Source organism: Quercus robur, chromosome 1 (assembly GCF_932294415.1).
Source record: "Quercus robur chromosome 1, dhQueRobu3.1, whole genome shotgun sequence".
Lineage (NCBI taxonomy): Eukaryota > Viridiplantae > Streptophyta > Magnoliopsida > Fagales > Fagaceae > Quercus > Quercus robur.
Window position 1 is genome coordinate 10,017,478 of NC_065534.1, and position 11,566 is coordinate 10,029,043.

Sequence of the window (11,566 nt, forward strand, 5' to 3'; positions counted from 1 at the left end):
TTTATTTTTTATGTCTTTGATTGTTAAATATTATCATATTTCATTATAAATAATTAAAAAATAGTATATAAGAATGTACTATTATTATATTACATAGAATTATTTGGATAAGTTAGTGTTTATTGTTATATATTTTATTTTTATTTTTTTTCTCATATCATTTTATTTAACATTTAAATTCAACCACATCCCCCATATATATCATTAAATTATTTATATTTCCACTCCTTTTTTATTTTTAAAAATTTTAAATATAATATTTTGCCTAAATTAAATAAATAAAATTGTCCACATTAAGTGGAGTAATGATAGGGAAACACTCATTCTCACACCCAATGCATCAAAGGAAGAATGAAATACAAAACAAATCAAGTTAGAAACACTAAATTAAAAAAAAAAAAAAAAAACTAATAATGCATATTTAATGTTATAGAATCATCATCAAATTTTGGAAAACAATAGGTTGCCAATGGAGAGAGAGAGAGAGAGAGAGAGAGAGAGAGAGAGAGAGAGAGAGAGAGAGAGAGAGAGAGTATAGAAAAAAAAAACCAATACAAAGTAATAAAGAGTAGATAAAAGAAAAAAAAAAAACCAAACGTCAATTAGTAATCGTTGATTGGAAAACAAAGAGGTTGTTAGGAGAAGTAAAAAATAAAATAGAGATTACCGTGTGGAGAACATTAAAAACTTTACAGTGTAGTAACATAAACCGTTTAATTCACTTAAAAAATTAAATCAACAATCAATAATTAAATACAATCATAGTACTAAATTTAAATTTAAAACTAATCAAATTCTAACTATGGAAACCATATTAATCATAACTAAAAAAGAGATGTTCTCTGATAGTAGTAGAAATTGAATAAGAAATAAAGTTAGAAAATTTAAAAATCCATTTTTTGACATTTCATTTAACCTTATTTATAATATATATATTGTAGGGGCGGTTTTTGGGGCTTAGGCCCAACTGGCAAGCGATTTTGGCCCAAAAGTCCCTCAACAATGAATTTGTAGAGAGTAGGTTACAGAACTAGGTCTTGACAGCATGAACATAGTTACGAACAAGCCATGCAACCATTTGGACGTGGGGATGTTCCTCTAAGCTTCTTGGGATGACAGTCCGTGGGGCTGTATCTTCTGCTTTTTTTTCCTCCAACTCCTTTCTCTTCTTTCTCTCTTTTTTTCCCTCTCCCCCTCGATCCCCTGGCCATGGGGATTTTCTTCTCTTATATAGCATCCTTCCTACGATAATGACCCTACACTTGTTAATCATCCGGGCCTCTACTTGAGTGTCTGTCCCATAGGACATCCTCCTTCTTTTCTGTGAGTTGCACTGGCCAAGATAATTCTGTTCTCCTGTCCTTTCCACATTAATGCGGCTGGAAAAGTAGCTCATTGGCATTTAATGCGGCAGTTGTGGTTGCCCCCCTCCCCGAACGTCATGCACTCTTCCTTGATACTGGATGACCTTTCGCCATGTAAAGGGTGTGAATCGGGCTCCCATTTGGTGCGTCCGAGGAGGTACTCCTCCTCGGACGCTCCTAAGCAGGCCCGGCCCAACATGATTGGGCTGGGGGGTCCTCTGCCCGTGTCTTCGCTTGTTATTGTGGTTGGGCCTAGTACAAGGACTATGGCCCAACGTTGACTGGCGAACTTTACCCCCACAATAGCCCCTCAAAATTCCGGCTTTTCTTCTGGGTCCGAGGAGGAAAGGCGGGAATTTGATACCCACTGGACAGTTCGTGGTGAATTCCTGCTTCACACGTGTAGGGGGGGTATGCCCTCACGTGCCTCATTAATGCTGAGGGCGTTTAATGACCCGGGGGAAATTAACTGCAGCTTTTGAGGTTTTACACTCACCCAATCCAACGGTTGGAGACCGGATCTACGGTGGACAGCGTTTCACTTGCTCTAGACGTAAGAGTGTCTGTTCAACTTCTTCTAAGTATAAAAGGTTTTGAAGGCGTTCGTCCCTCACTCTTGACGAACACTCCAATATCCAGAACGTCTCAGAGCTTTCTCATTCAATCCGTTCTCACTTCCGCCGCCATTCTCTTGAAGACTCCGTCGAGCTTCTTACCCGTAAGTGCGCGCTTCTTCTCCGTTATTCTTCATTAATCATACTGCCTTCAAGTTGTTTTTAGGATTAGAGGGGATGGGTAGGCTTGAGAAAATGGTAGATTCTCCGGCCGGTATGGCGGGCTTCAGGGCGAAGTATCGTATTCCACCGGAGGTAGGTTTAGAGTACTGCCATCAGGAGGACATTTTGTTCAAGCGGAAAACAGGGGAAGTCGCAATTCCAATGATAGCCTTCGTGGAAGGAGGAATGACTATTCCAATGGGGAGAATAACTAGGGATTACCTACGTGGTCATAGATTGGCCCCCCATCAATGCACCGCTAATCTGTTCCGGATCCTGGGGTGTGTCGACGCCCTGAACGATCAGATGAACTTCGGCCTCTCATGGCACGACGTGGTTCATCTTTATGAATGCCATAAGCTCGGCGACTCATACTATCTAAAGTCCAGGACTGATGAAGTGAGGTTGATATCCTGCCTTCCGAAGTCCAGCAAAGGCTTGAAGGACGACCATTTGATCGTCTCCGGACCATGGCATGATGGCCCTCACTGTCCGACTAAGGCGGGAACGCCAGGTGGGGTGTCGTAAAACTAGATTTCGTGGGGAGGACCTTAGTTTTGAGCTCCTTTCCCTCATTTTTCTTTTATTTTAAACTTGTTGGTTTGGTTGCATGTCTCCTCGGACTAACATAAACCTTTTAACGGCCTTTGCAGACAATGAGCGAACATCCCCTCGGCTGAGCTTGGTCAACATCCAGGCTCTAAATTACCTCCTGAGGTCCGAGATTTTCGTTAGTGAGGACGGATAACTACGGTCGGCTCCTTTGATTTTGGACTACGCTCCACTCACTCGATCCCTGGTGGAAGCCGGACAAGCTATAAGGGCTGGCAGTCCAAGGTTGGCACGCATTGACGTATCCGTACCAGGGTTTCTCGCTGCAACAGACTTGCCTCCTATTCAGTTACCTCCCCAGCGCGCCTTTCCCCCAGTAGTTATCCCGAAGGAGGAGGCTGGTTCTTCGCATTCATCTTTAGAGGATCAGATAGACCAGTTTCAATTTACCGAGGAAGGGGAGGCGTCGTTCAGAGTAGTAGAGCTCTCCGACTCTGACGCTGATTTAGACCGCGCCTCAGCGGCTCCTGGTACTGGTTTAGTCATCGCACAACCCGATATCAGCGAAGACACAGAAGAAGAAGAAGGAATGGATCTCCAGCCGAGGACTGGCCTCAGGGGCCTTCTATCTAACAGGTCCAAGGGGCAGACCTCCAAGGACGTCTCGAAGGGACAGACCACCCCTAAAGCTCCCGTTCCTCCTCTCCCTCCCTCGTCGGATGCGGCGCTGCAGCCTATGCCTAACTTAAGGCGAAAAAGGCCCGTAGAAGAGACGGAGGAGGGAGAGATTGCCCGTGAGAAGGCCGGGCCTAAAAAGAAGGGCAAAGAAACGAAAGAGCCCCGAGAGAAAAGGACCAGGTCCACTGAGAGCCGAGATGAGGCGGCCATTCTTAGGGGACAACAAACATGGTCTCCTCGGATCGAGTTAGATGGCGCTCCAATCCTCTGGGATGCGACCCTATGGGAATCCCAGCGAGAGCAGGCCTCGTTCTTGGCCGAGGCCCTGCAGCAGCCTCTTCTCTTGCCCCGTGACATGGAGGGTCTCAGGAAGACTCGTCAGCCAGAACTGTTCATGTCACTAAAGAGGGACATGGCCATGGTAAGTGGAATCTTCTATCTTGTCTCTGTACTATGTACCCTCTTATTGTCGTGTTTTGATAGTGTCTTCATTTCCGTCCGAGCGCAGGTCACTTAACAAATTTATGTTGCTGAGGAGTGGGCCAAGAAGGCCCGTGAGGACATGCATAGGGAGGCTCAGTCCCGTTCTGCAGCTGAGAGGGCCGCTGGCAATCTCAAATGAGATTTTGATCGTCAGAGTAATGAACTAAAGGAAGTGAAGAAGGCTAATGCGAGTGCAGAAGCTGGCCTCAAAAATGCTGAAAAGCAAGCTGATGAGCTGCGCAAACAGCTCCGCCACTCTAAGGAGAAGCTGACAGCGGAGCAACAGGCGGTTTCAGAGCTTAAGGCTGAGCTTGCAAGGACTAAGGAGGAAGCTCGCTTGTCCAGGGAAGTTGCCGAGAAGGTCGTGGCGGCTTCATATGAACGTGGAGTCCACGATACTGAGGAGAGATTGGCCGAGGAAGTTGCCACCGTCTGCAGGGAATACGTCACCACGTCCTGGGGTATAGCCCTGGATCGGGCAGCCGTCCCAGCAGATTTTGATCTTAGGAAAGCTGAGAACATCTACTTCCCGGAGGACATACGCGAGGTTCCTGACAAGGTCGCCTTCACTGAGCCTCTTCCAACAGACTCCTCTGTTCCCGAGGCTGGGGGCACGGAGCAAGCCACGCAGGGCCAGTCACCCGAGGACAGTCTTCGCATCAGCGAGATCCTTGCACAGGCCCAGGAGATTGCCCCGGAGAACCCAGCAGCGGATGATCAGCCTGCTCCAACTCAGGGCTCTTAGGAACGTAGTGTAGGAATTCATTTGTTTTGCTTTTTGTGTTTGTGTTTCGTTTTGTTTAGCATTGCTAATGTTTATGAACTGAGCTACTTTGAAGATTAAATGACAAAAGTTATTTCATTTCAGATATCGTTGCTTTATTCTATTTTGTTTTCATCATGAATGAATGTGTATTGGTTTTGTCATTTTCTGCTGAAAGTTAAGTATAAATGAATGAGTACGTTAGAATAGCGATAATTCATAATTAGGCACAAACGGTTGCGAAGCTGATTTCTCCCAAGTCCATGGCCGAGAATCCGTGTAGGACTTGGGCTCCATTTAACACTTAGTGAGAATTGTGGGGTGGTTAATTTCCCCCAAGTCTTTGGCCGAGGAGCCATGCAGGACTTGGGTTCTGTTTAACACTCATGAGAATTGAAGTGTGGTTAATTTCCCCCAAGTCTGTGATCCGAGGAGCCATGCAGGACTTGGGTTCTGTTTAACACTCATGAGAATTGAAGTGTGGTTAATTTCCCCCAAGTCTGTGGTCCGAGGAGCCATGCAGGACTTGGGTTCTGTTTAACACTTATTGAGAATTGAATAACGGTTAATTTCCCCCAAGTCTGTGGTCCGGGGAGCCATACAGGACTTGGGTTCTGTTTAACACTTATTGAGAATCGTGGTGTGGTTAATTTCCCCCAAGTCTGTGGTCCGGGGAGCCATGCAGGACTTGGGTTCTGTTTAACACTTATTGAGAATTGAATAGCGGTTAATTTCCCCCAAGTCTGTGGTCCGGGGAGCCATGCAGGACTTGGGTTCTATTTAACACTTATTGAGAATCGTGGTGTGGTTAATTTCCCCCAAGTCTGTGGTCCGGGGAGCCATGCAGGACTTGGGTTCTGTTTAATACTTATTGAGAATCGTATAACGGTTAATTTCCCCCAAGTCTGTGGTTCAGGGAGCCATGCAGGACTTGGGTTCTGTTTAACACTCATCCCAAATAGTTGTACAGTAACACGGCATCAAGTATAGTGTCTTTCATTAATAAAAGTACATTTTCAGGTTATTTACATTCCACGGACGTGGCACTACACGTTCGTCCAAGTCTTCCAAAAAGTACGCTCCAATGCCGGCCACGGATGTGATACAGTATGAGCCCTCCCAGTTTGGTCCAAGCTTTCCCCATGCAGGGTTGCCCAGGACTTTCCTCAGCACTAGATCCCCGGGCGTCAAGGGTCTCGACTTCACCTTGGCGTCATAGCCCTGTTTGAGCTTCTGCTGATAATAAGCTAGGTGCACCATCGAGCTTTTCCTTCTCTCTTCGAGGAGGTCCAGGCTTTTTCCCAGAAGTTCGTCGTTAGCAATGGGGTTGAATGTAGTAGTCCTTTGCGAGGGAAAGTTTATCTCTAATGGGATGACGGCCTCGGCCCCGTAGGTCAACGAAAAAGGGGTTTCTCCCGTGGACCTGCGAGGCGTGGTGCGGTACGTCCACAAGACATGGGCTAGCTCTTCTACCCACCTCCCTTTCGCGTCGTCCAACCTCTTCTTCAGTCCATTCAATATGGTTTTGTTGATGGCTTCCGCCTGTCCATTGCTCTGCGGGTAGGCTGGTGTGGAGTATCGGTTGACAATCCCCAGTTCATTGCAATATTCCCTAAAGGCTTTGCTGTCAAATTGGAGGCCATTGTCTGAGATTAGGGTGTGTGGGGTCCCGAATCTGGTGACAATATTTTTCCAGATAAACTTCTTGACATCGACATCCCTAATGTTTGCCAGCGCTTCAGCTTCGACCCATTTCGTGAAGTAATCGGTGCCGACGAGAAGAAACTTCTTGTTTCCGGCTGCTTTGGGGAACGGCCCTAGTATGTCCAGGCCCCATTGTGCGAATGGCCAAAGGCTGGACAGCAGGTTAAGTACTCCGCCTGGCTGATGTATATTCGGAGCAAACCTTTGGCATTGGTCACACTTTTTTCACATATTCCAGAGCCTCCTTATGCATGCTCGGCCACCAGTAACCCAGCGTCATGGCCCTGTGGGAGAGGGACCGGCCCCCCGTATGGCTTCTGCAAATCCCTTCATGCAACTCCTCTAGGATGAGTTCCGTAGCCCCTGGGTGCACACACAGCAAAAATGGCCCTGAGAATGAGCGTCTGTAAAGTTTGGAGTCCTTGAACAACCAGAATCGAGGAGCTCTCCTCCTGATTTTGTCAGCCTCAGCCTTATCGTCCGGTAAGGAGTCGTGCTTCAAGAATCGGACAAGAGGGTCCATCCAGCTTGGTCCCTCCCCGATGTTGTGTACCCGAATACCGTTGGGCTCCTCTTCCGTTGGGCGGCAGAGATCCTCAACTAAAATAACCCGCGGAAGGGGCTGAGCCGAGGAGGTGGCCAGTGTTGCTAGAGAATCAGCATGGGTATTCCCACTTCTGGGTATATGCGTTAAACGGAAGTCGTCGATGGGCCTGCAGGCATTTAGCTCGGGCAAGGTACCCTCGCATTCTTTCATCCTTCGCCTCCAATTCCCCACTTACTTGCCCCACTATGAGTCTCGAATCCGAGAATATGCTCGCGCATTTCCCACCCAATTTTCGGATCATAGACATCCCCTCCAACAGTGCCTCATACTCGGCTTCGTTATTCGTTGCCGGGAATCCCAGTCTCAATGACTTTTCCAAGGTTATACCTTCAGGAGAGATTAAAACAAGTCCCACCCCGGAGCCCCTTTGGTTTGCTGCACCATCGATGTATGCTCTCCACTTATCGTGTTCTTGCTGAGAGATCGTGCCGACCAATCTCCTATCGGCACTCAGTGATCCCAATACTTCAACCCCTTCTATGGTGGGCTCCGCGAATTCAGCTACCAGATCGGCGAGGACCTGACCCTTTATGGCGGTGCGAGGCATGTATCTAATGTCGAAGGCACTCAAGATGGTTCCCCATTTAGCTATTCTTCCTGTGTAGTCGGCGCTACGGAGGACTGATTTCAGTGGAAGTTGGGTTAGCACGACTACTGTATACGCCTGAAAATAGTGGGGGAGCTTCTTTGTAGCTTGCACGACGGCCAATATTGCCTTTTCGAGAGGGAGGTACCGGGTCTCCGCCTCCCGTAGCGATTTGCTTACGTAATACACGGGCCGCTGCGTGCCGTTGTCCTCTCGGATTAGCACTAGGCTCACCGCATGAGCGGCGACTACGATGTATGTGTACAACACCTCATCGGCGTCGGGACTGGACATGATTGGTGGTCGGGCGAGGTATTCCTTGAGCTGTTGGAAGGCTGAATCACACTCTTCAGTCCACTCGAAACCTTTCCACTTGTGCAATAGGAGGAAAAAAGGTCTGCATCTGTCCGCTGAGCGGGAGATGAAACGGTTTAAAGCTGCTATCATGCCGGTAAGTTTCTGGACCTCTTTGGGATTCCGAGGAGGCTGCATGCTATGAATGGCTCTTATTTGGTCAGGGTTAACCTCGATTCCTCGGTGGGTTACCATGTAGCCCAAGAATTTCCCCGATCCCACCCCAAATGAGCATTTGGATGCGTTCAGTCGCAGCTTGTACCTTCTCAGTATTTGAAACACTTCGCCGAGGTCTCTGATGTGGTCGGCCACCAATTTACTCTTTACTACCATGTCGTCTATATACACCTCGATGGTTTTGCCCATCTGCTGCTCAAACATCCTAGTCATCATCCTTTGATAGGTCGACCCGGCATTCTTCAGACCAAAGGGCATCACCTTGTAATGATAGTTGCCAACTGGGGTGACGAAAGCAGTTTTTTCCTGGTCTTCGGTGGCCAAGGATATCTGATGGTAGCCCTGAAAAGCGTCCAAAAAACTCATTCGGGGATGCCCGACAGTCGCATCTACCAGTCGGTCGATCCGCGACATCGGGAAAGGATCCTTCGGGCAGGCCTTGTTTAAGTCCGTGAAGTCCACGTAGACCCGCCATTTCCCGCTCTTCTTCTTCACCACGACTGTGTTCGCCAACCATTCGGGGTAGAATACTTCCTTGATAGCCCCAGCTCTCTTCAATTTTGCGACTTCCTCTCTCACAGCGTTCGCATGCTCCTTTGACGGGCGCCGGAGAGGCTGCTTCTTCGGTGTAATAGCCGGATTAACGTTAAGGTGATGGCGTATGAAATCTGAGTCAACCCCGAGGGCTTCATAAGGATCCCAGGCGAATACGTCCTCATTTCGTCGAAGAAAATTAATTAGCGCCGACTTCTCCTGCGCTGGTAATGCCGAGCCAATTTGGAAAAACTTCTCGGGGTCTGATCCGACGAGCACTTTCTCCAGCTCCTCACAGCTCACCTCCATGGCCGGTCCTTCATTACCCGTAGTTAGGACCGGGGTTCTTGATTGTTATAAGCTATTCCCGGCTGAAGTGGAAGGTCCGCTGCTTGATCGTCGAGAATTGCCGATACCATGCATTGTCTGGCCATTCCTTGGTCCCCTACTATCTCTTTGATTCGACCTTCTGACGGATATTTCACTTTCTGGTGCAGGGTTGACGACACAGCCCCTAGGGCATGAAGCCATGGCCGTGCCACAATAGCTGTGTAAGGGGAGTATGCATCTACCACGATAAAGTCCACTTCCACTACTTCTGAGTCTGTTTGCACAGGCAGCCTAATCATGCCTTTCGGGATGACGACTTTTCCCTCAAAACTAAGCAGGAGTGAATCGTATGGCGACAGGTCTTCCTGCTTCAAGCTCAGCCATTTATACAAGTCTGGGTACATTATCTCCACGGCACTACCCTGATCAACTAACACCCTCTTCACGTCATAACCTCCTATTCTGAGCATCACGACTAGGGCATCTTCATGGGGTTGAATAGTTCCTTCCTTATCCTCCTCCGTGAATCCGATTAATGGCGGGGCCCTCGCTCTGGCTCTCTTGGATCCTCTTTCGCTTGGCCCTGTCGGGAACCTCCCTACTGACATCACTCTGAACGGGCCAGAACCGGTTCTCCCAGGTGCGGCAAGAATGACATTTATCGTGCCTATGGGTGGCCTCAATGCGCCTTGTCTGGTTTCGGCATTCGACTGCTCAGGGCGGTGCAACAGATGCCTTAGCTTTCCTTCCCGGACAAGCCGATCCAAATAGTTTTTCAGGCTCCTGCATTCGTCAGTGGTGTGACCGGGCTCTTGATGATACGCACAGTATAGATTCTGATTGCGCTTTGAGGGGTCGCCTGCCATCCTGTTCGGCCACTGAAAGAAGGGTTCGCGCTTTACTTTCTCCAGGATCTCGTGCAATGGTTCTCGGAACACAGCGTGGACTACCTGAGCCCCAATAGGTCCAGACTGTTCTATGTAATCTCTCCTCGGCTTGTTACTGCTGCTGTAGCGGTCCGACCTGAAGTCCCTTCTCTCCTGAGGGACAACCTTCGTCTTTCCCTTCCCAATCTGTTGGTCCTCCTCGACCCTTTTGTACTTGTCTATCTTGTCCATGAGTTGTCGCACGCTGGTGACTGGCTTCCCAGTGAGAGACTTTCTCAAGCCATGCTCTGTCGGCAGGCCCCTTTTGAATGTACTTATGGCGACGTCGTCGTAGTTTCCTTCTATCTCGTTGTATGTTTCCCAATACCTGTCCGAGTAGGTCTTCAGCGTTTCTCCTTCTCGCATGGATAAGGATAAGAGGGAATCAAGGGGCCGAGGGACTCTAGTGCTGGTGATGAAACGGGAACCAAAAGTCCGCGTCAGTTGTTTAAAGGAATCTATGGAATTCGGCGGGAGGGCATCAAACCATCTCATTGCCAGGGGTCCCAAGCTGGATGGAAACACCTTACACATTAACGCCTCGTCCCTGGAGTGGACGGCCATCCTCTGGTTGAATTGACTCACGTGCTCCACTGGGTCAGTTCGACCATCATATAATACAAACGTCGGCTGATTGAATTGCCGAGGGAGCATCGCCCTCTCTATTCTACGGGTGAATGGCGACTGGGAGATTCGATCCAGGGCCTTGCTCATAGCGTCATTGGTCAGGCCTTGGTAAGACGGGCTTTTGCGACCGTGTTTGTGAGGCCGTTCTTCCTCATAGGAAAACGTCTCGCTCGGAGGGGTTCTCGACCTCCGTCTGTATTCACCGTCCTCACCACTGCTAGTGTCCGAAACGGGTGAAGGACGTTTTCGCTGGGCTCGACGCAGCTTCTTCTTCAAATCATCAATCTCTTGCTGTAGAGCCTTCCGCTCGTTGTGCTGGTGGGACGCCTGATCCTTCCCTTTTGAGCGGCTTCTACTCGTGTGAGAGGTGTTCACACTGCCCTCTCGTTGATTATCTTGGTCTCTCGCTCGTTCGAGGTTTAGAAAGTTGTCCTGTCGTTAAGATTCTACACGTCCGATTTGGCGCGGACCTAATCCTTCCATCCCTTACTGTTTTACTTGTCGAGACATAAGTTCTCCCCACAGACGGCGCCAATTGTAGGCGCCAATTGTAGAGGCGGTTTTTGGGGCTCAGGCCCAACTGGCAAGCGATTCTGGCCCAAAAGTCCCTCAACAATGAATTTGTAGAGAGTAGGTTACAGAACTAGGTCTTGACAGCATGAACATAGTTACGAACAAGCCATGCAACCATTTGGACGTGGGGATGTTCCTCTAAGCTTCTTGGGATGACAGTCCGTGGGGCTATATCTTCTGCTTTTTTTTTCCTCCAACTCCTTTCTCTTCTTTCTCTCTTTTTTTCCCTCTCCCCCTCGATCCCCTGGCCATGGGGATTTTCTTCTCTTATATAGCATCCTTCCTACGATAATGACCCTACACTTGTTAATCATCCGGGCCTCTACTTGAGTGCCTGTCCTATAGGACATCCTCCTTCTTTTCTGTGAGTTGCACTGGCCAAGATAATTCTGTTCTCCTGTCCTTTCCACATTAATGCGGCTGGAAAAGTAGCTCCTTGGCATTTAATGCGGCAGTTGTGGTTGCCCCCCTCCCCGAACATCATGCACTCTTCCTTGATACTGGATGACCTTTCGCCATATAAAGGGTGTGA

General features: G+C 48.5%; 1 protein-coding gene across 1 annotated transcript; it reads right to left on the minus strand.

The window, feature by feature from the left end:
• Positions 1 to 7,205: 7,205 nt before the first annotated feature.
• LOC126715210 (uncharacterized) lies at positions 7,206 to 10,200 on the minus strand. Its single transcript, XM_050415749.1, has 2 exons — positions 9,515 to 10,200; positions 7,206 to 7,254 (listed from the first exon to the last, which is right to left on the minus strand). The coding sequence occupies exons 1-2, from the start codon at positions 10,198 to 10,200 to the stop codon at positions 7,206 to 7,208; spliced, it is 735 nt and encodes a 244-aa protein (XP_050271706.1).
• Positions 10,201 to 11,566: the final 1,366 nt, after the last annotated feature.